The sequence below is a fragment of the Rhineura floridana genome, chromosome 16 (assembly GCF_030035675.1).
Source record: "Rhineura floridana isolate rRhiFlo1 chromosome 16, rRhiFlo1.hap2, whole genome shotgun sequence".
NCBI classification, from domain to species: domain Eukaryota; kingdom Metazoa; phylum Chordata; class Lepidosauria; order Squamata; family Rhineuridae; genus Rhineura; species Rhineura floridana.
Genome location: NC_084495.1, coordinates 20944417 through 20972078, shown reverse-complemented (window position 1 = coordinate 20972078; position 27662 = coordinate 20944417). Strand labels below are relative to the sequence as shown.

Sequence of the window (27662 nt, the reverse complement as noted above, 5' to 3'; positions counted from 1 at the left end):
CCTCCTTCTTTCTGTGTGTCAGTTTCCTTTCCTGACATATCCCTAGTAAAACCCTTTCTTCCTTTTTTGAAAAATTAGCTATGTAATTAAATTTGTATATATGAGTCGGAGACAGGGAGAGTGAGTGTGTGTGTTTGTGTGTGTGTCTCTCTCCTGTCACATTGCTGGTAACTGGGGGATAAAACAATGTTTGCAGGGGGTTACATTGACCATCCTGCAGGGATGATGAAATACAACGGGACTTCTGATTAAATACTGTGGAAACGGAGGCCATCGCTGGTTAAAAAGGAGTGAAGGAAGGAAATTTAGTGGGGGAGAAAGGGGGAAAAGAAAGGAGGGCTGCAGCAAAGCTATGCAGGAGGACAGAGCAGTCAGTCAGAAGTCAACAGTTAAGCCGCCAGAAACAAAATGGAATTCATGGGTCAGTTACAGTGGGCAGGAAATGGGGAACAGCTGAAAGTGACGATTCACCCACCCACTCAAAAAACATTGAAGCGAAGCACCTACACGGCAGAGCACAGCGCAGCTGAGATGGTTTTTCCTTCCCTTTTTGCATTTTCAGCGGATTAATACTGATTTAAAGGGGAAAACTGTGCAATAGCTTCTGCTTGCCTGCAACATCATATGAACCATGCAAATTAAAGGGGATACAAGTAGCTCCACACACACACTAAATCACTGCGTGGATGAGCCCAGAGTTGCTAGGAGACCACTGTTCTCCTCACATGGCTATAATTCCCTGGGTGGTCTAACAACCAGTCCCTCTTCCTAGGGAACTCTGGAAACTGCAGGTCTGTGAGGGGAATAGGGGTCTCCTAACAACCCTCAGCACACTTCACAAACTACACTTCCAAGGATTCCTTGGGGGAAACCATGACTGTTTAAAGTGGAATAAATGTACAATGTAAATGTGGCCTGGCAAAGACGGTGACCAGGTGCCTGTTTGTTCTGCTGTCCAGGTGCGCTCTGTTGATGGACAACTTCAAGGTCTGTGCTCTTCCTTCTTAGGGTTCTTTTTCATTAAACCGGACTTGGACTGGACAGCCTTTCAGGTACAATGAAATTAACTGAGTGTAAAGTGAGACCCACAGCTGCCCTAACCTTTTCATACTGTGATTGTGTCTTTGAAAACTCCTTTCCACCCATACAACAAAATATGGCCATGCACATAGAAAGCTAGCAGGTCAGGGACAAGACCAAATAGAACCTTCTCCCTGATATGCTAGCTTTCTAGAAGCTGGGAATATATTTTTTGTATGGAAGAGGAACCCATAGCCCAAAGTGGTTCAGCTCAGACACAGTTTTAGCATTAATGAGACAAGCCATTTGTTCTAGACTGAACCTCTCACAGGCTGAGAGGCCCACAACATTCTGCAAAATGAAGTACCTCTATTTAAATGCTGTTCTGACAACCAGGTCCCACTATGGCCACATCTGCGCTATATGTTTAAATTTCTATGATGCCACTTTAAACAGTCATGGCTTTACCCAAAGAATCCTGTGATGGAGAGTTTTTAGGAGCCCCCCCTTCCCCTCTATAATTCTCCGAGCAGTTTAACTATCAGTTCCTCTTCCCAGGGAACTCTGGGAAATGTAGCTCTGTGAGGGGAATAGGGACCTCTTAACAAAGCTCACCACCCTTAAACTACAGTTCCCAGGATCCCTGGGTGGAAGCCATGTTTAAAGTGGTATCATAGAACTTTAAATGTATCATGTGGATGTTGTAAGAACTCTTCCTTCTTCACCTGGGCTGAAATTGTGCTCAGACCCAGCAGAATTCTAAGCACTGTTGGCTCTAGGTTGTAGGGTGTCCTTGAGCAAAGATCCCTTTGCTGGTTCCCCGTGTAGCTCCACCCCCTCATAATCACTGTGGCTGTTTCCAATTTGCTGGCCTTGCCTCTCTAGCCAGGGCTGGATCTAGGTTTGAGAGGGCATGGTCTTTGGTGTCCCCTCACTTCCGTCAGTGGGCTTTGGCAGTGAAGAGTATTCCAGGCAGCTGGGCCTGCCCACCATTTAGTATTCTCACCATGCCTCAGAGCAGTGGACCAAGAAAAAAAATTGTAACAGGGCCTAGGTGGACCCTGCCAGGCCACTGGGGTACTGGCCTCTACCCAAGGATACCAGTTGCTGACGCTGGCCCTTCCTACAATCCTAATCCATACCTGGGCAATGTGAGCAGCACTTGCTGCTGCTCCTTCCTGTCAGTGCCCGCTCACTTTGAGAAGTTAGGTGGAACAGGCAGCAACAGCAAAAAGCCCAAGCTGAAGGATAGGGAGTTCTGGAAACTGATAGCAAGACCCCTGCTGACCTGTGGACCTTAGCTAATGCCTAAAGATGCTGGCCCCTTTAATGCTAGACTCTCTCTTTCTTGAAACACACAAGGCAGTCCTAAAGATAACATTGCTTCTGAGCATGTGCAGCATGCCTTCCAGTCACCATTGTCATGCCACTCTTGTGTGGGGTATGAAGGAGAAGCATTTCCATGCCAGAGGTTTTGCATCTAGCCAGCCTTGGCTCCTCAGCACCCTTCCTCTTTTAGACATGAAGTTATGCTCTCAGCCAGAGCAATGGAAATATCTGGCCTTTTGCTTAGCCAAGATGTGGTTTCTGGGCTAATGCAAAAGACGTTATGCATCATTTCAAGCATAGGTCCTAAAATTAAGTAAAGAGGCAGGCGCATTCACAAGCGAGAACGGGAAGGATTCATGAGAGTGCCTGAGTGGTGGTTAAGAGAATGAACTGTGCCCTCTGGAATGAGAGGGAACCCAGTGGAAACGTGACCTCACTGAGATGGAATGCCAGCTGAAAGCTCTTATTCATTCATCTCAGATCCAAATTCATTCTGCGCCATTTCACTGCAAAAGATATTTTTGTCTCCATGCGTATCCTCTGTGTTCCGTTTCATTGATCTTTGTGGAAACATTGGAGGGGGAACTAGGTCTGTTTTGTCTGCTAAAGCAAAGAAGGTAAAGAATTGCTTGCACTCAGTCCTTTTAGCATACTCAGCAAAAGCATCCTTCAAAGTGATCCCATGTGTCTTGGCTGTCAGAGTGGGTTTGATTAGCATCATTGTTCTTCCATGGATCATAACCCTACAAATGGGATCTCAGAATCTTCTGAATGCCTCCATTTGGAAAACCTATGCAGACACCTCATGCCAAGGCCAGTTTTCCAAATGTTTGAAATGCAAAGATCACTTGCAAAAGGCATCCCATAAATGTCAAGCATAACCTCATAGTGAACATGTGAAACTTCCTTGTACTGAGACATATGGTGGGAGAAATTCAATTCACTTTGCATTTAAAGGAAATCTATCAAATTTTGAAACAGTATGTGAACAGAAACAAGCTATCCTTCAAAACTGGCACTTTTTCAGAATTTTGCAATGCAGTTCTCCAACCAAACAACATTTGTCCTATCTGGACAGTGATGACCTCGCCTCAGTCGTTCATGCTCTGGTAACTTCTAGATTGGACTACTGCAATGTGCTCTACGTTGGGCTGCCCTTGAAGACAGTTCGGAAACTACAGTTAGTCCAGAATGCAGCGGCCAGATTGTTGACGCGGACCAGAAGGTCCGCTCATATAACACCTGTTCTGGCCCGTCTGCACTGGCTTCCTATTTGTTTCCGGGCTAAATTCAAAGTGCTGGTATTGACCTATAAAGCCTTACACGGCATGGGACCGCAATACCTGGTGGAGCGCCTCTCCCAATATGAAACTACCCGTACACTGCGCTCAACATCTAAGGCCCTCCTCCGAGTACCATCCCATCGAGAAGCTCGGAGGGTGGTGACTAGAAATAGGGCCTTTTCGGTTGTGGCCCCCGAATTGTGGAATGGTCTCCCCAATGAGGTGCGCCTGGCACCGACGCTGCTATCTTTTTGGCGCCAGGTGAAAACCTTTTTATATTCCCAGGCATTTTAATGTGTACTATTAATATTTATTGATGTATTTTGCTGCTGTTTTGATTTTTGTTTACGTCTGTTTGGTTTGATTCCATTGTATTATTGTATTTATATATTTTCTGATTGTTTTATTGTTATGTACACCGCCCAGAGAGCCCTTGGGCTTAGGGCGGTATATAAATTAAATTAAATAAATAAATAAATAAATTTACCAAAATGCATATGTTAGAGGAAAGCGAGTATAAAAATGAATATATTATTGAAAACAACATACGTAGATAACATACTGTGTTGCCAATAGGCAAGAAAATTCAAGAGATTCCAGAGGCAATGAACACTCAAGTGGGAAAAAAGAGTTACGATGCTTTATTTGAAAGATTTAGGTAGTGGTTTATGGCAAGCAATACATAGATAAAGATGCAAATGAATGCAGCTGTGATCTTACATCTTTCAGCCGCTGGGAGCCTCGGACAAGTAACAACGGCGAGATCCCAGCTGGCCCCTACACAGCACCCCCAACCAGCCTGGGTCTGTGCTGAGGCTCCCTGAGCAGGAGTTAGGGACCCTTATTTATACCCCAAAGAGCCCCTGGACCTGGGTGCAGGTTTGCACCTGTGACTTTAACTAGCTATACCTGTGGGGATGTTTTTTTTTATTTGAGTCTCACGCTTCTACCTTTGTTTATCACTCCTGCTGGTCAGTGTAGCAGACTGATTCGTTGCAACTGCCTTTGAAGGCCAAGTTCCCAGGGCTTACCAATGTAAGCAAACATCCTCCCTCATGATCTGCTGGCATCCACAATCTATTTTTGCCAATTAAGAGCCTCTGTTGCCTCATCTGTGTTACATCAACAAAGCTTCTCAGTCTTTTGTACTATTGTATTCTATATAGGCCAGGTGAGAAAGAAAGCAACAAGCCCACCTGGCTGGGATGCAGGGGCATCAGACAGGAGTATGGGACAGAGGGATGGAGCATGCCACACCATACCTTGTTACATTGAGATGTCTTGCGGTCATTTCCCATCCCAAGAAACATACAATGTGCATTATATTAGGCAAAATTGCTTGCAAAATTTTTTAATAGACCTGCAGCAAAATAAACACGACAATTGATAACAAAGCACTCCTATACCCTCTTATGGCCAGATGCAATGGTAATATATATATATATGGCGGTCATAACATTCAGTGGCTTTTATACAGAAATTCTTACCTGGACAAGCCTGATTAATGATCCAGGAAATAATTTCTGTACTAAAGCCATTGGATGAGTGTTATTACCACTACATATATTGTGAACTGAAGAGTGTACATCTGAGGTATATTAACCACTGTTATTCACATGTATTTTGTTGACATATTGTATTTATGCATCTGGCCAGGCTACTCTAGGAGCAGGCATTTGCCTCATAAAGGTGCAGGAGTGCACTGTTGTCTGTTGTGTTTATTTTACTTCAGAGCTTGGAAAAGTTACTTTTTTAAACTACAACTCCCATCAGCCCAATCCAGTGGCCATACTGGCTGGGGCTGATGGGAGTTGTAGTTTAAAAAAGTAACTTTACCAAGCTCTGTAATTTACTTCATGGTTATTAAATATTTATTTCAGTATTTGTAGCTTAATTTGGCCTATTTTTCCTTAGCTCTTGTTATTTTTCACAAAGGATCGAAGACAGAAAAAGCAACAAAGTTTATCCCCAGTAAATTTGGCCTATTTTTCCTTCACTCCTTTCTTGCATGGTCTTTTGTTCAAGAAAATCAAACTTCTTGTGTATTTTTCCCCTCCTTTGTGCCAGGATCCGGCTACTCAGCTGCAGAAACGCAAACCAATGAAGTATACGCTGAGGAAACCTCCCACGTTCTTGCTCCAGAATATCGAGGTGAGTTTTAGATCAGCTTAAGATTATCTTAACCTACATACTGCCTTCCAAATGATGCTGGACTACAACTTCCACCAGGGCCAGACCAGCGTGGGCCCTTGGGCACCAGAAGGCTGTCCCCCATGTGTGTGCATGCATGCACTTTAATACACCCGGTTGCATTACTTCTTGGATCGCCATGTCAGCGTGCATGCCTGCCATCACCCAAGCGGGCAGTGGGGGTGTCAACATGCCCCCGCCACCATCTTGAGAGATGGCAGGCATGTGCACTGATCCAGTAATGGCCTGGCCACCATCATGGTTGATGGCAGGCATTCAACAACACAACAAGAGGTGCGACCAGGCATATTTAAGTGTGTGCTGGTTGCACACACTCGTGTCGCCTAGGAGAGTAGAGCTCCCACTTCACAATCTGTGCCACTGTCTGGTCGCAACCTGCAACCTGAAGCCGGCAGGGATTGAGGAGCAGGAGCTCCACCCTCCTAGCCACAGGGACCTTTGGCCGTCGCAGGGACCCTCAGCCAGTGCCCAACCTGGCCACACACTGGCGCCAGGCGTGACTTCCATAATCCCTGATCATTGGCAAGGCTGGTTGGGGCCAATGGGAGTTGGGGTCCAACAACTTATAGAGACCACCATGTTGGCCAGCCCTTCCCAGTAACTCCCCAGGGATTTCTGGAAAGGCCCAGCCATGCCCAGGTTGCACAGACATCATTCTGAGTAGGAGGGGGTAATGGGGTCAGTTTAGGTGCCCTTGGCAAGTTCACATCTTTCTGCCTCTTCACCCCTCCCGCAACATGGAGAACTGAAGAGGCAAACAGTAAGGGTGAAGAAAACACACACACACATGCTCACTAGATGTGTGGGGAGGTATGCGACCACAACAAATAGCCCTAAGGAAATCATCAGCACCCACGAGACACAGCTCTCAGCTGCTGCACAAACAGCTTTAAGGAGAAAGGACTGTACACACATAAGGGAAACTAGTTACAAGAGAAAATCCCATACACACACATGCTGTGTGAGGATGGGCCTCTTTCTTATTAATGCCATGTGAGGTTGCCTGGGGTGCAGTCAGTGATCACGATACTGCTTCACCTTCCGTATGTCTGTGCGTGCCTGGGGAGGAAGGTCTGAAGACTCTTAGTCTCTGAAGAGCAGTCAGCAGAAGTGGAATCCACCCTGGCCAACTTCACCCCCAAGCAGGACAGACATCAACTCCTGACATTGTTAGGCAGCTCCCAGGGTCCCAGCACTCCAGCGGAACCCAATAAATAAATCCAGCTCAGCACTCTGAGCAGGGCTGGTTGGCTGCTTCTAGCTGCCATGTTAATTTCCCACAATGCCCATTATGTAACATAATAATAATAATAATAAAATAATAAAATTTTATTTGTTAGTCGCCTATCTGTCCGAATTAACGGACACTCTAGGTGACTTACAGCAATATGATAAAATACAATAACAATCCAGAACACAATTATCCATTAAAACTAACATCAGAACATCAATTAGTACATCAAAAGCTAAGCTACCCCAAAATTCCCATAGGCCTGCCTGAATAGCCAGGTCTTAAGAGCTCGGCGAAAACCCATCAGGGAGGAGGGCATGTCGAAGATCATAAGGGAGAGAATTCCAGAGGGTGGGGGCCATAACCGAGAACGCCCTCTCCCTGGTCCACACCAGCCTAGCTGTTTTGACCTGTGGGACCGAGAGGAGGTCCTGTGTGGCTGATCTTGTAAGGCGGCCTAATTGGTGATACTGGAGGCGGTCCTTCACATAAACTGGGCCGAAACCATATAGGGTTTTAAAGGTCAATACCAACACCTTGAATTGGGCCCGGTAAACCACTGGTAACCAGTGTAGATCTACCAACACTGGGGTGATATGATCTCGGCGACGGCTATGTTTAATCAAGCGTGCCGCCACATTCTGTACCAGTTGTAATTTCCAGACCATTTTCAAGGGTAACCCCACGTAGAGCGCATTACAGTAGTCTAAGCGAGAGGAGACCAGGGCATGTATCACTCGTGGGAGCAGATGCAAAGGAAGGTAGGGTCGTAGCCTCTGTATCAGATGTAATTGATACCAAGCTGCCCAGCTCACTGCTGAAATCTGAGCCTCCATGGACAGCTGGGAGTCAAGAATGACCCCTAGGCTGCGGACCTGGTCTTTAAGGGGTAATCTCACCCCATTAAGCACCAAGTCAATGTCTCCCAACCTTCTCCTATCACCCACGAGCAACACCTTGGTCTTGTCGGGGTTTAGCTTCAGCCTGTTCTCGCCCATCCATCCACTTACGGGCTCCAGGCACTTGGACATGGTCTGCACAGCCAGCTCTGGTGAGGACTTAAATGAGAGATAGAGCTGAGTGTCATCCGCATATTGGTGACACTGCAGCCCAAAACTCCTGATGATAGCTCCCAGCGGCTTCACATAAATGTTAAATAGCATGGGGGAGAGGATAGAACCCTGTGGTACTCCACAGTTAAGAGGCCAAGGGTCTGAAACCTCATCCCCCAATGCCACCCATTGGTACCTGCCTGAGAGATAGGAATGGAACCACCGTAAAACCGTGCCCCCCATTCCCAATCCCTCTAGGCGATTTAACAGGATACCGTGGTCAACGGTATCAAAAGCCACTGAGAGATCCAGGAGGACGAGGAAGGTATATTCTCCCCTATCCAACGCCCTCCTCATATCATCCACCAGAGCGACCAAGGCTGTTTCAGTTCCATGTCCAGTCCTGAAGCCCGATTGGAAAGGATCTAAATAATCTGCTTCATCCAAGTGTGTCTGTAGCTGGTTGGCCACCACTCGCTCTATCACCTTGCCCAAGAATGGTAAATTAGAGACTGGGCGAAAGTTGTCCAACTCTTGGGGATCCAAGGAGGGCTTTTTTAAGATGGGCTTTATCACTGCCTCCTTGAGGGCTGATGGTATTGCACCCTCTTCCAAGGATGCATTTACCACTGCCTTGATCCCTTCGCCCAGTCTTTGTTTGCAGCTCATAATGAGCCACGAATGGCAAGGATCAAGCAGACAGGTGGTCGGCTTCACAGTAGAGAGCACCTTGTCCACTTCCTCAGCGAGGAGAGGCTGAAACCGATCCCACCGGACCGGAATGCAACTGGCCGACTCTGGCCCACTTCCTGTATCCACGGCATATGGAATCTTGCTCTTCAGGCGCTCGATTTTATCGGCAAAGTGTTTAGCAAATATGTCACAGGAGGCTTTAGAGTGCTCCATGGGTTCCTGGGCAACTGGACCGACCAGGCTTCGGACCACTTGGAACAACCTCCTGGGACAGCACTCTGCCGACGCAATAGAGGCAGCAAAAAATTCCCTCTTTGCTGCCTTTGTTGCCATCTGGTAGGCCGCTATTGCTGCTCTAACCAGTGTCCGATCGTCATAAGCTTTGGCCTCCTGCCTCCACCAGCTAAACCTTAGGGAGGGGGGTTGTCCATTAACAGAGGCAGGTTCTACCAAATTCAGACTGTCCAAAACAATACGGAAACCGAAACACAACCACCCTTCAAAATTTGCACTTATCCAAGTTTTCCAGTGCAGTTCTCCAACCAACCGGAGTTTACAAAATGCATACATTGGGGGAAGCATATATAAAAATGAACACGTTCGTGAAAATAACATACAAAAACCCATAATATTAAGAATAATTGCTTGCAAAACTACATACAAACATGTTAGGAGAAATTCACACTGAAATGATGAAGTGTTTTCATGGGGAAGTGTTTTTTTTTTAAATCACAAATTACTGCAGAAACTTGGAGAACTGAATTTAAGATTAGGAAAATGAGAAACTCAGAGAAACAAAACTGACAGATCTTTCCATCCCTAGTTACAGAAGATATAAGCCTTCACCAGTGCGTACTCACCAGTGAGAGCAGGGTTGCAGATACAGCACAGTATCCAAACAAACCAAGGTCAAACATAGACAATCAGTTAAGGTCCAAAAATGTTCCAGAGACAAAGTCAAGCAACAGTCCAAGGTCAATATCACAGGGAGTTCAGGCAAGACACGGAGACTATCATCAGGAGCAAGGAGCCAGAGACCTGTGTTATTTCCAGAAACTGGAAAGTTCAAGAGGGAGGCCTTCTGTACATTGGCTCCTAAACCACACTCTAACCACAGCTGCTGGCATCAGGGATAGCTTACTTACAAGTAGACCCTTTACTCACAAGTTGATCAATAACTCTGGCTCCATAGACCCATACTGTCCCAATGCTCTTCAGCCTCGACCTGAAGCTTTTGGCGCCAGCACTCTCAAGGACTGGGGGTAGGCAGCTCCAGCTCTTCCTCTGACAGTTCCAGGGATTCTTCATCAGGTATCAACCCAGAAGGTCCCTCAAGAGGATCCTCAGGATTGGATTCAAGGGCCCCTGCTTGCTCTTCAAGTTCCTCAACCTGTGGAATGTCTGGTTCATCCTCTGAGGACTACATCTTCGGTACCAGGACAGGGTTTGGCATGATGACACCACGTCATAAGTGGAGCTCTCCCTGTCCCCAAGGACATCACATATCGGAATGACTTTCCCCTTTTATTGTCACACACACACGGTTCCCAGTGTGGAGCTTCTTCCATGGAAAGAGAAAGAGGAAAGGGGGGGAAAATAATAGGGATGTTGCTAGGCAACCATCATGGACAAACATTCTCTCTTCCCTTCCACAGAACAAGCCCTTGAACTGCCAGCCATGGGGTCCTACAGGGACAGCCAGCAGGTGCTGTTTACTCTGTGGCTGTGTGGGCCCTGGCTGGGGGAAACAGCTGAGACAAAAGTAATTTGCCACAGTAGCTGAATTCAAAACAACTTTTCCCAAAATATAAAATTGGGCACAGCTGCTTGGGAAAGCATCAAGGATGAATTCTAAGGTATTGTTTACCAGGGTTAATCCTCGGGATCCAGTTTTTAATGCCTGAAACATGTTAAGGAATAATAATGAGCACATATGGAGTGACTTCTCTCACAACCACATCACTGAGTGTGCTAGTCAGAACTTATCCAGAGTCTGGTTCTGGGTGCCACACTTTAAGAAGGATACAAACAAATTGGGACAATATTCGTATGCTGCTCAAAGCAGCTCACAACAACAACAGAGCATTCATAAAAACAACATTCCCGAATACAGAACAAAACATACAGTGAAGATACAGTAAATTCAATAAATGAATCAAAACATAATAAATCACAAAATATGATCTATTCCAAGTGAGCATTGTTTTCTAATGATCCATGTTCTTAAGCAAATAAATTGAAATTATGTAGGGCTTTAAAATATGTGCATATATATTTCTATGACAACCTTAAGGGGAAAAATCCAGACAATTAGGTGTGAAACAAAATAAAAGCGACACCTTAAAAACAATCTCAACAAGAAATACATTGTTGGTTTAATTGGCACCCAAAAGTGGCAGCATGCTCACCTGATAAATGCGTCCGGGCATGATGGTATTACGTTTTCTGTGTACCGTCCCTGAAAGAGCCCCATCCTTTCACACGCAGCCACCTTATTTCTAGAACCGGGGACTCCTGGATCAGGGCCCCCAGAGAAGATCTGAATGCATGAGCAGGTATGGATGGGAGTACGTGGGCTCTTTGATCATGAAAGCTTTTGCTCTTGATAAGTAGAACCTACAGTTGAGTTTCTCTCTCTCTGTCTCCTCTCTAGTTCCCCAGTGGTGTCATCTCTTAAACATTTACCATGGGGAGGCTACCTGCTATTCTCCCCGTGGGGGTAATTATTACAGCAGCCTGGGGGCACGCTGTGAGCTCTCCTGTGACCGTGGATACCGCTTGATTGGCCAGAGATCCGTGCAGTGCTTGCTAAACCGCCGCTGGTCAGGGGCTGCCTACTGCAGACGTAAGTACCAGGCCAGCTTCCTGTGGCCGCTCCCCATTACAGCCATGTCCATCTTCAGGAAACTCTATTAAAGTTAGCCCATGGTGCAGCTAGGTTATAGGCATACATTCAGCAGATGGAGCTTCACAGGCAGAAATTCAGCAGATGCTGCTTTTTGTGGTGAAAATGCAGTAAAGCAGGGTTATCTAACCTTATTGGCCCTAGGTATGGCACAGCAAGAACCGCAGATCTCAAGGCTTTACTTTCAGTTATATTACATTGTTTTAAATTATTTTTATTAATCATTGCTACATTAAAAGAAAATTTAAAAGGACAATTTGGGGGCAGGGTGTCACAAAAACCATTTGGCACCACAGCAGGGAACCCACAGGAGGGATCAGTGAAAAAATAGTAATGATTTATTTTAAAAAAACCAAAAAAATTAAAGAGTGGGTGGGACCTGGGGGCAGGTGGCTGCAAAAAAAAAAAAAAGGCTTTCAGCACCATGCCGTCACAGCAATGGGTCCATGGGAGTGGTCAATACATGTTTTAAAAAATGGCAATTTGGGGAGGAGTTTTGGTGGGCCACAAAAAAAACCTTTGGAGGGGTAGATACAGACGAGTTTGCCACTCTTTGCAGTAAAGGAGACAGCATCACTGGATGATGGATAGAAAGCCAGTGTGGTATAGTGGTTAGAGTGTTAGATTAGGACCGGAGAGCCCCAGGTTCAAATCCCCACTCAGCCATGAAGCCAACTGGATGACCTTGGGCCAGTCATTGTCTCTCAGCCTAACCTACTTCACAGGGATGTTGTGAGGATAAAATCAGGAGGAGGGCAACCATATTTGTAGGGCACCTTGAGCTCCTTCAAGGAAGGGTGGGTTATATATGTAATAAATAAATATTTGGCCTGTCACTCCACTGTTAAGGGCATGAGGGTGCCAGGCCTCACTCATCTCTTCTGTCGCTGCCACACACACACACACCTCTGATCAATTTCCTCTTCTTATGCTGTATCTCGCTTCCCAAACACCAGCATATTCAGAACATGAGAACATCCAGCAAACCATTTTTGAAATATTGGGATTCATTTTCCAGGTACAACAGCCTGTACTTTTCCAATCAAATAGCAGGTATGAATGAATGAATGAATCTTTATTTTTACCCCGCCCTTTTTCCAAAACTGGAACTCAGGGCAGCTTACAAATAAAAACTACTCATAGGTAAAAAACATACAAAAATATACAATTAAAATAGAATTAAACTATTCGTAACATTAAAATCATGAAACATACACTTAAGATACTAAAACAATTTAAAACATTAAGAATAGGACCTTATGAGGCCCTATCTTAAACATCTTCTAGTCCAAAAGCCTGTCGGAATAAAAAAGTCTTTGCCTGCCTACGGAAGGATAGCAAGGAAGGGGCCATTTGTGCTTCCTTAGGAAGAGAGTTCCAGAACCTGGGGGCAGCCACCAAGAAGGCCCTATCTCGTGTCCCCACCAATCGCGCTTGCGAAGGTGTTGGGACTGAGAGAAGGGCCTCTCCTGAAGATCTCAGGGCCCGGGCAGGCTCATATGGGGAGATACGGTCTGACAAATAGCCTGGACCTAGGCCATATAGAGCTTTATAGGTCAAAACCAGCACTTTGACTTGTGACCGGAAACAAACTGGCAGCCAGTGGAGCTGTCACAACAAGGGGGTTGTATGGTCCCTGTAACCAGCCCCAGTTAGCACTCTGGCTGCAGCTCTTTGTACCAGTTTAAGTTTCTAAACAGTCTTCAAAGGCAGCCCCACGTAGAGCGCGTTACAATAATCTAAACGGGATGTAACTAAGGCATGCATCACTGTAATCAAATCAGGCATCTCCAGGAATGGGCGCAGCTGGCACACCAGTCTTAGCTGGGCAAAAGCATTCCTGGCCACTGCAGAGACCTGGGCCTCCAAGTTCAAAGCTGAGTCCAGGAGCACACCCAAACTGCGAACCTGTGTCTTCAGAGGGAGTGTAACCCCATCCAGCACAGGCTGAATCCCTATTCCCTGATTTGCCTTTCGACTAACCAGGAGCACCTCTGTCTTGTCTGGATTTAATTTCAATTTGTTTGGGTAGGCTCCAGTTTCATACTACACCTTCACTACAAAGTTTGGACCACAGTCTGAAGCTTTTTAAAAACAGCCCTCCAAGATATCCTGAGGATCGTAGTTCTGTGAATAGGCTATAAAATTTGAAAATTCTCTCCCATTCTAACTACAGAGATTCGGTGCCACACATTGCCAGCAATTCACCATGGATCATACCAATGTTCAGATGGCGTCAAGGTCGACTCTCACTGTGACTACACCTGCCAGTCTGGGTACCATCGAGAGGGTGATCGCAGTCGCATGTGCATGGAAGACGGACGCTGGAGTGGTAGCGAGCCAATTTGTGTAGGTAAATTCTCACCCTTCCTGGAGCCAGCCTCTGTCTTTTCACTTTACACAGGAGAAGTTGCCACTGCCTCTCCTCTGCCATGCCCCCCCCGATTAATTGCCCTACGACCACAGAACTGAAGGGAAGCACACCCTCCCCTCTTTTGTTGCCTAGAGGACTGAGGGTTGCCAGGTTGGGGTGTAGGACCATGTAGGAAGGCCCAGGGCCGGCACCAGCCTGCCCCAGCACTCACACGCACACCCCACCTACCTACTTTTCCCTTGGTGAATGCTGCCTGTGCTGTGCGAGCATGGCTGCCATCAACCAAGATGGCGGCTGAGGCTTCCCTAAGGGGCTGATGCCTCCCCTGCCATCAACCAAGATGGCAGCAGGGGCATCAGCCCCTTAGGGAAACCTTGGCCGCCATCTTCATTGATGGCAGGCTTGCGCCCACAGTGCAACCAGCATTTACCTCAAGGGAGAGGTAGGTGGGGCATGCAGGCAGGCATCGCGGGCCTGCACGGCAGTAGAGAGGGTGCCTGGGAGTTTCCTTTCACAATCCGTGGCAGAGTTGGGAGCTGACACTGCTGCAGATCTTAGAAGGGAGAGCTACCCACCCACCCTAAGGAGGGGCCCTTCAGGGGCCCTCAACCAGGGCCTGACCTGGCTGCCCTCTGGTGCCGGCCCTGGGAAGGCCATAGCTCAGTGGCAGAGCAATTACGTTTTGGGCAGAAGGTCACAGGTTCAATCCCTGGCATCTCCAGATAGGGCTGGAAGAGACCCTTGTCTGAAACCATGGAGAGCTATTGCCAGTCAGTATATACCACACTGAGCTAGTTGGATCCAATGGTCTGACTCAGTACAAGGCAGCTTCTATGTAAGTCCAGGATTTCATAGAATCATAGAACAATACAGTAGGGCCGTGCTTTACAGCGCTTTGCTTTACGGCGCTTCGCTAATGCAGTGGTCTCAATTAGACGCAATTAGACTAAAGCCCCACTCATACGGCGCTTGTTCCGCTTTTACAGGCGGTTTTTGGGCGTTGCGCACCATTCTATTCAATAAGTTCCGCTTTTCAGCGGGGGTCTGGAACGTAACCAGCCATATGAGTGGGGCCCTACTGTAGAGTTGGAAGGGGCCTATAAGGCCATCGAGTCCAACCCCCTGCTCAACGCAGGAATCCAATTAAAGCATATCCGACAGGTGGCTGTCCAGCTGCCACTTGAAGGCCTCCAGTGTTGGAGAGCCCACCACCTCCCTAGGTCATTGGTTCCATTGTCGTACTGCTGTAACAGTGAGGAAGTTTTTCTTGATGTTCAGCCGAAGTCTGGCTTCCTGTAACTTGAGCCCATTATTCTCTGCCATGCCCTCTGGGATGATTGAGAAGAGATCCTGGCCCTCCTCTGTGTGACCCCCTTTCAAGTACTTGAAGAGTGCTATCGTGTCTCATCTTCTCAAGGCTAAACATTGCCAGTTTGTTCAGTCTCTCCTTTTGTGTGTGTTAGTGTTATTTCAATTTCTTATAAGCCACCTTAAGGATCATTTGATCAAAAAGCAGGGCATGCATGTTCAAAACAAACAGACTAGGTTTTGGAAAGAAATTCCGTCAGGTGCTGTAGATAAACCCACAAAGGATGAATTTTCTCACAATGCCTTTCTTGCTGGAAACTGGGGCTGCTTTCACACATGGGGCTGATTGCTAAAAAGATAGTGCTTCTGTCCCGATTTCTAAAATCCCTTTCACGCTGCAGTACCTGTTGTGTTAAGGAACAGCAGCTTTTTCAGCCAATATACCAGCATTTTGCACAACTGTCTTTCACACGGCTTGTTTTTGTCCCTCACCCATTATACGCATGCACACTGTTCCCCACTGGGTAGGAGGTCTAAAAACTCTTCCCGTCACCATGCAAGCCCTCTCCCATTAGGATCTGACTTTTTAAATTATTTTAGTTGTATCGACATGGGTGTATGTAGGGAATGCTGCTGCTATCTGCGCTGATGCCAGAATACCGGTACAATTTTCATCAGACAGCAAAAACACTGTGCAACTAAAGGGTGGGAATGCACTGCATACTGGGATGCCTGTTATGTGAGCAGCTAGCAAAAAACTCCTGCAACCTTCCAGGTTTCCAGCCTTGCTAACGGATTATTTCCGGTATCATTGATCGTGGAAATTTGTGCTAAACTTGCACTACATTCTGCTAGAATTCCGGAGCTAGCTTGTACGTTGTGTGAAAGGTCAAATATAATGCGCAAATTACCAGGTAAGAAATCATCAGAATAACGGAATAAAGTGCAGTGTGAAAGTAGCCTTGGTATAACACAGAGATGAGAAACCTGGGTGGATCTCCAGATGTTGTTGGGACTTCAGTTCACTTTCATACATGGGGCTTGTTGCATCACATTTTTGCAGATTAAAGTGGTTGCACTTCTGTCCCGATTTCTAAAATTCCTTTCACACTGCAGTAATTTGTGTTAAGGAACTGCCGCTTTTTCGGCTGATATGCTGGCATTTTGTGCAACTTTCACACTGCTGCAACCAACAGCTTCTTGTTTTTGTCCCCCAGCTGTTATACATATGTGCACTGTCATTCCCCCATAATTCATGAGTTAGCATGGGTGTTTATTAGTAGTAGTAGTAGTAGTAGTAGTAGTAGTATTGCTGTTGGTGTATGCTGATATACCAGTTCTTCCTCAGCTACAAGGTGCAGCTGAGCTTCTAAAAAAAAATGGAGTTCTATTAAACCTCATTCAGCTCTGTCTTCAGGTTTTGATTGTAGTTTTGAAAACAACAGTCCAAAACATATTAATCCACCTGAGGAGGCAGAGGCAGAAACGAAAGAAGGGGAAGCTATTAGCCATGTCTACACTGGAATACCGGTACAATTTTCGTTAGGCAAAATAAAGGCAAAAAAGATGTGCATCTAAAGAGCAGGAACACATTGCATGCCGGGATGCCTGTCACATGAGTGGCTGCAGCTTGCTCAAAACTCCCACTATTTTCCAGGTTCCCAAGTTTACAAACAGATTGTTTCTGGAATCATTTATCACAGAAATGGGCACTACCACTATATTCCACTAGATTTCTGGAACTAGCTTTCACATCGTTTGAAAGATCAAACAAAATGTGCAAACTACTAGGTAAAAAATCGTCTGAATAATAGGATAAAGTGCAGTGTGAAAGCAGCCCTAGACAGCAGGCCAATGGTCAGGGATGTTGGGAGTTTTTGTCCCACAGGTTCCCCAGCCCTGTTATATAAGATGCCAAGTAGATGAGTCATAGGTCTGACACGGCAAGACAATTCTCATTTTCTTGAGTCACATGTGGAAACAGTGACACACTGCTTGAGCCAGTGACTTAGCCAAACAGTACAGGAGAAGATGGAGAGCAGAAATAAGATAAAGAGTGGCTCCACCAAATCATTTGTTTATTGAGCACTCATAATTTGCTTGCACAAAGCTTATGCAGATGTTATACTATGTCCAGACTTTATTGAGCAATCATTCTGATTTGATTGTGGGGAGGTTATACCACAATGAGCATTCAACCTGATTGGCTTGAAGGGTGAGACCTCTTCTCATTATTCACTTGTTTATCCCATTTTTAATGCATTTCCCTGTCATTTTCCTGGCTGCAAATAATCAGGTGTTTTTTTTAAGTGGATTTGTTGCTCTTTAATCCACTTTAATTGCGAAAACCTAAATTTCTCGTATGCATCTGAATCCCTCCCACAAAATACTGACAGTTTGGAGGTGACTAGTCATTTGGTGATCAGGCCAAAAATGGAAACTTCCCGTTTCTGCTTTTTTCCATGGAGTTTCTTTCTGATTCTACCCAAGCAGACATAGAGCCTCCCAAAATACGATGTCCTGAGTCTCGAGAGCGAATAGCAGAGCCTGGCAAGCTGACGGCCACTGTGTACTGGGATCCACCCCGGGCAAAAGATTCCGCGGATGGCATCATCAAACAGTAAGCTTGGTGGAACAGCTGCCAGAGCCTGGTTCCAAACGGGGATGGCTGCATTTGGGTCTCTCCACACCATCGTAAGGATACTTTATGGAAGACAAGCTTTAAATCCATCCCTCAGCATCCCATCCTGACCCAGCTCTCTGTCTTTTGAGTCCAGAATGATACTCCGGGGCCCAGAACCAGGATCCAGGTTTTCTGAAGGAGAACATATTATTCGCTACACCGTCTATGACCAGGCATACAACCGAGCCAGCTGTAAGTTTTTTGTGAGGATCCAAGGTAAGGGACAAGACTTTTCTCCATAGCTCTGAGCCAAAGGCATTGTGTTAAATGAGAGCTTTTTGCTTACATCTTCTTCTTTTAAATATGAACTATGAGGGAGGGATGATCCAGATCTAGGCCATGGCACACCATGGTCCTGATGGAGAATCCCTCCCCAATGAAGTGTTTGACAATAACAATTTCCCACTTAGAGCAAATAGCAGCATTGCAGAGGGGGCATATTTTTGGCAGGACTAGTCCCAATCTGGATCAACTTCCCCACCCCTCCATGACTCCAGGGGGTTGGAAGATACAAATGCACCCATTGAAAATAATGTGGTTTGGCAGTAGGGAAAGCACTGTTGCTCAGTGGCAGAACATCTGCTTTGCATGCAGAAGGCCCCAGGTTCAGTCCCTGCCATCTCCAAATTAGAGAGAACCCAGCCTGAAACAAAGGAGAGCTGCTGCCGGTCAGAGTAGATAATACTGAGCTAGATGGACCAGTGGTCTCTCAGCAAAAAGCAGCTTCCTGCTTTCCTAGAAAATTTTAGGCACTTTCAAAACACTGCTGTTTCAGTTGGGACCTGCAACAAAATATTGCTGTGTGCAGAGCTACAATCCCCAAATTAAATATCAGTCCCTCTTCCCAGGGAGCTCTGGGAATTGTAGCTCTGTGAGGGGGGAATTGGGGTCTCCTAACAACTCGCAGCACCCTTCACAAACTACAGTTCCCAGGATTCTTTGGGGGAAGCCATGACTGTTTAAAGTGGTATCATAGTGCTTTAAATGTATAGCGTGGACGTGGCCTGTGTTGTGTCCGGGTGGGGAAGCCTTTGGACACTTATAGCTAACTTTCCCTTCTACAGTGAGCCGCTGTCCTGTTCTAAAGCCGCCAGAGCATGGTTACCTCAGCTGTACCTCAGAAGACAACAACTATGGAACCACCTGCGAATACCACTGCGATGGAGGCTACGAGCGGCAGGGTACCCCCTTGCGAGTCTGTCAGTCCAGCCATCAGTGGTCGGGCTCTCAGCCCACGTGCATGCGTAAGTGGGGGCTGGCAGGGCTGAGCACGGCAGGGATAGGCTAACATCACCACCTATGGAGGATGTCAATGGTTCCTGTGCAATTCCTTTAAATCAACGATGGGGAATGATGCAAAAGTGTCAGATCTGGTTGCCTCCTGCTGTTATTTCCCCATGTTCCTCTTATCTCCACTACAAGAGATATTTTATTTGGGTAGGATTTCAGTGTGAATCGTGATTCTCACGACCTGATTTGCACTTTCCAAAACAATAAAAAAGGTAAAGGTGTCCCCGCACTTGTAGTGCGAGTCGTTTCCGACTCTTAGGGTGACGTCTTGCGATGTTTACTAGGCAGACCATATACATGGGGTGGGATTGCCAGTTCCATCCCTGGCCTTTCTTTACGCCCCCAGCATATGCCAGGTACTCATTTCACCTACCATGGATGGATGGAAGGCTGAGTGGACCTCAACCCCTTTTACCAGAGATTCAACTTCCTCCTTTCGTTGGAATCGAACTCCAGCCATGAGCAGAGCTTCGGCTGCATTACCGCCGCTTACCACTCTGCGCCACGGACAATATAGGAACCAAAACACAGCCGTCCTTCTAAATTCACACTTCACCAAATTTTGCAATGTAGTTTCCCAACCAAATCATATGTATAAAAATGTCTATATTAGTGGGGTGGGGGATATAAAAGGCATTAGGGAAAATTGCAATCAAAATTCTGTGTATTTGGAGACAATCGCACTAAAATGCGGAAGTATTTTCGTGAGGACTTAACAAAAATGCAAACTGATGCAGAAATTTGGAGGACTGAGCTTAACAGCTCAACCGACGACAGGCAACTGACGGAAGGATGCTAGCAGAGGAAGAGGAATCGTCAGTGGAAAGGTCTGCAGGATCCATTTCCCACTTGGGAGCCACTGGCCTGGCTGAACACTGGCTCCATTGGGAGCTGCACGCAGGAGTGGGAAGAAGCCAGCTCCCACAAATCAGCCTCCCGGGGAGTAAGCATTCCCTGTAGATGCCCATTACAGTTTTTTTACTCCACTGGCCTTTTGCCAGGCAGAGATTTTGACCAGATCAGGACCTGGGGGAGGGCTCCAAATGCAAGGAAGATCTCCTATAAGGCCCCCCCTCACAGATCCTCCCCCTCCATGCTCCCAGAATGCCCCATTTTCAGGGCTACCGCCGGCTTCCACCTTCTCTCTGTCCACCAGGCTGGCCATCCTCAGTGGATCCCCAGCTGAGCTGGCAGAGCCCCAGCGGTGGCGCAGCTCAGCCATGGCAGAGGGCTTTGCTGGTGGAGCCCGGCAGCACTGGAAGTCTGCCAGCTCAGCCAGAGGTCTGCTGCATCCAACCCCCCTCTGGCCCAGTGGAAATGTGAGTTGGATTGCACCCCAAGACTGGAAAAATGAGAAACTGAAACTGCAGATTCATCCATCCCTAACTGCAATGGGGTAGGGGTGGCCGAGGCACTAACAGTCAGATCAAGCAGAGTGGACATTTCAATTTCTGATTCCATGCTTTTTAAATATTTGTCAAATGAAAATAAGTACATTTCACAACCTCATGCTGACTGCAATGAAGATTTCTGATATCTTTCTTTGTTTTTCTCATAGTTGATAGGAATTGTATGTTTTAGTGGCTGCTTTCAAGTACCCGACAGAGCAAATCTATACTCTCATTATGCCAGGACTATTATTTGTTCTTTTATTTCTTTTGTTTCGTTTGAAAACATTTATATACTGCTTAATACTTCAAAAACCTCTAGAGAAATGCCACCACACACTGGCCTGCCGTGTATAATGCATGCTCAGTCCAGGAGTGGAATGGAAAAATACACAACCAGAAAAACAAAAACAATGGGAGGAAAATGTCGTACAGCAGCTCTGGGGCTGGTGTAAAGTTCTGCTGTGGATTGGCTGTTTGGCAATGGAATGAAGGGATACAGAATCTGATTTGTGTTCTTCCTCAATATCACCCAGATACTGTCCACAACACCACCCCTCTTTCAGCTGTTACATAAGCATATGTCTTGCCAGGAGGAGAATGGCTCTGTCATCGTCCCTGAGGTGTTCCACTGGCATATTTTTCATGCTAGCAGCACATCTAACATTCTGGCAGCAGAGAGATAGCTTGAAGAAGATCCCCAGAGCACCATCTTGCGGACAGAAAAGCAGGAAAACTGAAGCATCAGTTAGTTGTTGCTGTTAACTAGGAGTACAAATGATCAGCTGCTCCCTTTCTTGGTCCGTCTTGATCCCACCAGGCTCCTCCTGTAAGGTAGACACTATGAAGTGCAGACTCCATCCCTCCCCTCTTGCTGCAATCATTCTTCTCGTGCTTCTGAAGGCACACGCCCCCCAGTCCAGAACCCAACTCCCAAGCTGCCTTTCCTTTGGCACTGAAGGCAGCCAGAATTAGATATTGTCATATCTCTCTAAGTAAATTACTAATAATTGAAATTTCAGACAACTAAGTCTTACAATGATACATAACATGGAGTATAAATCAATCTAAATATAATTTGTAGCTAAACTAGCAATAAAGGTAGCTAGTTAACAAATTCAAATATATAACAGACATACCCCAATGCTCTCCAGCTGTGCCACTAGCTTAGTTAGAAATCTGAGTATGTGATGTCTACTGTTCCCTTCAGCCTTTCCTCTGAAAATATACATCAACTATAAACCAAACCCTATCTGTCAACAGAATTTGTAATGAGTGAAATATAAATCTAACACATTCAAATTATATAGCCAGAATAAGTGAACAAAGCAGGTAAATATTTCAAAATTAACCATCTCAACTCACTTCTCACTTCTCACCAACAGCTCAGTTAGAAACAAGCACCTCCAAGCAGCAACGGCTTGGTGACATCAGTTACACCTCAGAGCATTGTGATGCAAGTGTCATTGTGACCTTCTATGGCTAACTCAAGCATTTCTTTTAAAAGTATGTGCTGCTTTTCTGCTACAACAGCCCAGAAGGCATCCAATTTAAAAAATCCAGCCAATACATAATAAAGATTTTGGGTGGGGGTGTGACAGTAGTTGCCTTATGAGCTCAACCAAGAGATGTTGGAGACTGGGCATTATTTTTGTGTACAGTGGGGGTGATGGAAGGAGTACTCTGACCAAGCAATAGGACAGTAAGTGAGGCAGGCATCACAGGGGCATCTCCAGACAGGGAGAAATGCCAGGGAAGCCACAAAAGGCCAAATGAGCGAATGGCTGGGCTGAGAATTCAGGTTTCCCACAACGGGTTTATTTACCATCTGTGCAGAAAACCTATAATCATTCCTTAAGTTACTGGTAGTTGGACTACTAAATGACACTATGGATATACAAAAGAAGCATATAGTAACCCTGTCTGGAAAACCAATGGACAGTTAATCCAGCTATGGATCCAAGAACATTCTTTGTAGTCACAAATGCTCCCCAACTGCTGTTAGAAATTAAAACTGAGGTGATGTCAGTTGGAACTCAGAACACTGTTGCAATGATGTCAGCAGCATTGTGATCTCAGAGGCAGGTCTTTATTTTAAAGGTATATCCTGCTTTCCAATTGCCGCAGCCTGCAAGGCAGTTTACAAGCATGAAATAAAAATCACAGCAACAGACAATATCTAATTCTGGCTGCCTTGCTGCTTCCAGTGCCAAAGCAAAGGCAGCTTGGGAGTTGGGTTCTGGGACTCTTCAGTAACAATGACTAGCAGCAATGGAGTTTGTATGTCATAGTGACCGCCCTATATGGGGACCCCATGGGATCAAGTTCAGGAGCAGCTGACAGTTTGTCATTCTGGTTAACCAGGGACAACTAACTAGAGGCTTTACTTCTCTTGCGTTTCTGCCCACAAGACAGTGTTCTAGGGGATCTTTTTCAGGCTGTCAAACAAGAATTCTTGCAAAGGTCAAACTGGAGTGGAGAGATCTGGAAGGGCATGGGGATCTATTACTAATCTGACACAAATCATAGAATAGTAGAGTTGGAAGGGGCCTATAAGGCCATCGAGTCCAACCCCCTGCTCATTGCAGGAATCCAACTTAACTGTCTGCTTATCTGGGCTCCAAACATTGTCCAAAATACCTGCTTGGTGTTACATAAGGCAAAGCCTCCCTACCCCCTACAATCTTATCCCATAAAAGAGATCTGAAATTATGACTCCCACATTTGCAATGCAGTATCCATTCAGTTCTGCTGAAATTGGACTCCTTTTGAATTTTTCTGAGTGAGGGAAGGGATAGAAAGCTGGGCACTTAGTACCACAAAACTCAAATGCATGCATGAATATCCTTTTTTGCACTGAGAGTTTGAGCAATGAATAGGTGTTACGTTTGAATAGGAAATACAAACACAGGTAGGAGACATTGGGTCATACACACCATCTCAGGGCCTCTGGGTAGACCATTCTTGACCTTTCCATGTGGAAGGACCTTATTTGGACAGTGTCTTGTGAATCTAAGGAAAGGGTTGGGCCAGATTCTAGGCAATGCCTTTCTACAGAAGTCACACTCCTGGATTTGTGGGCATTATGATTTGTGGTAGCCTAAATCTTATGTTGGGATTACAGCCCCAATTCTTTAGTTTTTTCTACCTTGGCATGGTAATTTGTCATGTAAATATGACAGTGTCTCTTACATCAAAAAGAAACCCTGGGCTAGACACTTTTCAGTGTCTTTCTAGAAAGGATATTTTTCTGTAGATGTATGATTTGGAGTGACCTAAAGGATATTACTGGATGTGCACATCCAGTTTCTTGGTTGTCATCTAGGATTATCATGCATTTACAAGTGTTGTATCAACATGACAGTTCTGATTAGTGAAAACTAATGCCGAAGGGGACAAACCCCTGCTCATGGAGATATATGATGTAGAGCACTGGTCTTCAACCTTGGGTTCCCAAGTAATGTTGGACTACAACTCCTATCATCCCCAGACGGCATGATCAATCGTTAGGGATGACAAGAGTTGTACTCTATCAACATGTGGGGACCCACTGTTGAAGACCAGTGATGTAGAGTATCCCAAAGCTCATTATCGGATTCAGGGATATATAAACTTTTGTTCTTTTTACATTTTCTGACTGAACTGTGTTCTGAACGTTTGTGCAAACAAGAAATCGAGAACTAGAAAACCAGTTTCAGCATCACTGGAACAGGAGTGGTGGTCCAAATGTTGCTGGACTTACAGCTCTCATCATCCCTGACCATTGGCTATTTTGGCTATGGCTGATGGAAGTTGTAGTCCAACAACATCTAGAAGGACTTAGAACTCTAAGACCATGGCTGTTGGAAACATTCTGGGGACACTGATGAATAACATCCTCTCTCCCCCAGTCCTCCTGAGGATGTTACTGCATCACCAGGTCCACAGCAGTGGCCTCAGAGAAACCAGCCTCTTCTTTTTAGTAGCTGCCACCCTCCAGCCCTTTTTGGACCTCACCTGCCCTCAGCCCCAGCCAGCACTGGCAGCAATCGAGGCTGATGGAAGAGACTCCACATCTAGACCTTCCTCACCTGGCCCCATCTCCTATTGCTGTGGCTCCTGGCTCCACCCCAAGCTGGTGGTAGTAGCATAAGGGTATTTTGGAGGACACTCAGAGGTGTGCATCAGAGTCCACTTCCCCCATTATGCCAGATGGCCCTGCGCCCACTACGGCTGCTCTTCATACTTCATATTACTACTGCTCCAACATGCAGAAGCAACCATGCTACACTCTGTCATCTTTTTGTCCTCTTCCTTCAGCTATGCAGATCAATGTGGATGTGAACTCCGCTGCCAGCCTTCTGGACCAGTTCTATGGAAAACGTCGGCTGCTCATAACCTCTGCTCCAGATCCCTCTGATCGCTACTACAAGATGCAAAATGCCATGCTGCAGGTAGACCCCTCCTCTAAGTGTCCACTCTAGATTTCCCCTCCCCTCCCCAGGTACCGGGCTCCATCTAGTTGATTGTCCTCTTCCCTGCAGCAAGCCACTTGTGGTCTGGACCTGCGTCACATCACCATCATTGAGCTGGTGGGGCTACCACCCCGTGAAGTGGGGCGGATCCGTGAGCACCGGCTCTCAGAAAACATCATAGAGGGCCTCAGGTTAGCGGTGCACGGTGGGATGGGGGCATCTCAAGGAGACAGGCTGGCATAGCAGGTGGTGATATGGCAGAAGCTCAGGTTCAAACCTCTGCTCAGCCATGAAAGTCACAGAGGATGATCCGGCCCTCTGTGATCCGGCCCTCTGGCCAAAAGTAGCTCCCCACCTAAAACCATGACACTACACGAGTTCTTGGGGAAATGCAGGAAACCGTGATCAGTTACCCTCTTGTTTCTGCAGGCAGTCCCTGCACATCACCCGCTCCCGCTTCAACACAGTGTTGGTCGACAAAGAAGGCGTGGACCGCGAGCGCTACATCCAGCCTTTGTCACCCGACGAGCTCTTTTCCTTCGTCGATACCTACCTACTGAGCAGAGAGGAAGAGCTGCAGAGGGAACAGAACAGGGACACGTGTGAATGATAGTAGGCTGCTCCATCCACAGGAGTCACAGGGGACTTTTGACCTCTAAAATGTCCTGCGTACTAAGGGAGAGGGAGAGCCAGGTCTTCCATTTCAGCACTGTACTTTGCTAGAGGTGACACAGAAGTTAAAATTGCTGAAGTTGAACCTGCAGGTACAGCAGAGGCCACCACCCCAGACCTCTGGGCCCCTAAAAGAAAGATCTGTGCAGTCACGGCTGCATCCATGTTTTGTTGTTGTTATGTGCCTTCAAGTCGACTACGACTAATGGCAACCCAATGAATCAGCGACCTCCAACAGCATCTGTCGTGAACCGCCCTGTTCAGATCTTGTAAGTTCAGGTCTGTGGCTTCCTTTGTGGAATCAATCCACCTCTTGTTTGGCCTTCCTCTTTTTCTACTCCCTGCTGTTCTTTCCAGCATTGTCTTTTCTAGTGAATCCTATCTTCTCATTATGTATCCGAAGTATGATAACATCTGTTTCATCATTTTAGCTTCTAGTGACAGTTCTGGTTTAATTTGTTCTAACACCCAATTATTTGTCTTTTTTCGCAGTCCATGGTATGCGCAAAGCTCTCCTCCAACACCACATTTCAAATGAGTTGATTTTTCTCTTATCTGCTTTTTTCCACTGTCCAGCCATACATCCATGTTAAAAGCAGCAAAATAATATTAACTATTCCTATAGGGATTATTCAGGAAGGTGTGCCTTTTGAGATGCCTACTCTTTTCTAGACAGGGAGTCAATTCCCCATTGGAAAAAAAGATTGCATACAGAGACAAATCACCATAGCCTAGAATCAGAGCTCATCTCTCTTTTCAAGAGCACACAAACAATCCTCAACCCTGTGGAGGAAACCTTGGCGACGTCCACGTTAAGTGGCACCTTCTCCTCTTTAAAGCATATTCTGTTCTGCTCACTCCTTAGTTTATCTCCTTTTAACAAGCGCAGCAGTTAATATATGGAAAATTAAAACTGTCCTGGCTGGGAGAACGCAGCCTAGACATTTGGCAGCTCTCCAGCAAACAGAACAAATGCAAGTCTGCTTCGTTGAACGGCCCCTGCCTCCTGAGCTCTACAGTAGAGGAGAAGAGCACAGGCCAAAACGTAGAACCTGCAGGGCTTCTCAAGCTTCCCCGAATAAAGACAGAAAGCAGTACTTTCTGAAAAGGCCTTTCGCAACTTGTGAGTTCCTTGAAAAAAAATGGGGGAGTTACAGGATCTTGAGGGTAGGAAGGAGCTGAGCAAACACCCCCTTTATTAGAGATGGCAGACAGAGGAGGAGGAGGAAACAAACTTTTAATTAAGAGCATCCACGTCCAACAGATGATTTGCTTGTTTATAAGAGAGAAGACCTATGGGAGTGGGTGGGAGAGAGGTGGCCTAGAACAGCCTTTGCCAACCCGGTGCCCTCTGGGTGTTTTGGATTGCAACTCCCACAACCGTGCTGGCTGGGGCTTACGGGGTTTGCATCTCTGGAGAGCACCAGGTTGGCAAAGCCTGCCCTAAAAGCTTCCCCTTGAGTTGTTGAGCACCAGCAGCCTCAAGATGCGATTTGCAGTGCTCAGTAAGCCTAGTTGTGTTTGCACACAAATCAGTGGGGGAGAAAGGAATATAGTAGCGCCAGAGGGTTTCCATGTCTCCTATGCCACTGTGGTGCTCTGCCACTCTCATATACCAACAGTCGCTGGGCACTTTCAACTAATGGTCAGCCTTCAGTATTGGAGCCCTGCTGATCTACGACTATGGCTTTCCCTGTACCTCTCGGCCTAGGTGGGGGGAATCCAATAGAAGACACCTATTAGTACCCAGATACACTTTCAACAAAATG

The 27662-nt window shown here is 46.3% G+C and overlaps 1 protein-coding gene across 2 annotated transcripts in view; it reads left to right on the top strand.

Annotated features, from left to right (window-relative positions):
* Positions 1–26465, top strand: part of SRPX2 (sushi repeat containing protein X-linked 2) — a 38151-nt gene extending 11686 nt beyond the window's left edge. Inside the window, exons 3-11 of one of the 2 annotated variants that reach the window (XM_061598357.1) lie at positions 5700–5783; positions 11473–11664; positions 13901–14077; positions 17900–18026; positions 18184–18305; positions 19154–19333; positions 25067–25200; positions 25291–25412; positions 25651–26465. In XM_061598357.1, the coding sequence (XP_061454341.1) occupies positions 5700–5783; positions 11473–11664; positions 13901–14077; positions 17900–18026; positions 18184–18305; positions 19154–19333; positions 25067–25200; positions 25291–25412; positions 25651–25831 (1319 nt within the window). In that variant the 3' untranslated portion in view covers positions 25832–26465. Of the gene's footprint in view, positions 1–5699; positions 5784–11472; positions 11665–13900; positions 14078–17896; positions 18027–18183; positions 18306–19153; positions 19334–25066; positions 25201–25290; positions 25413–25650 lie in introns of both variants that reach the window. The other variant, XM_061598356.1, reaches the window with a different exon arrangement.
* Positions 26466–27662: the final 1197 nt, after the last annotated feature.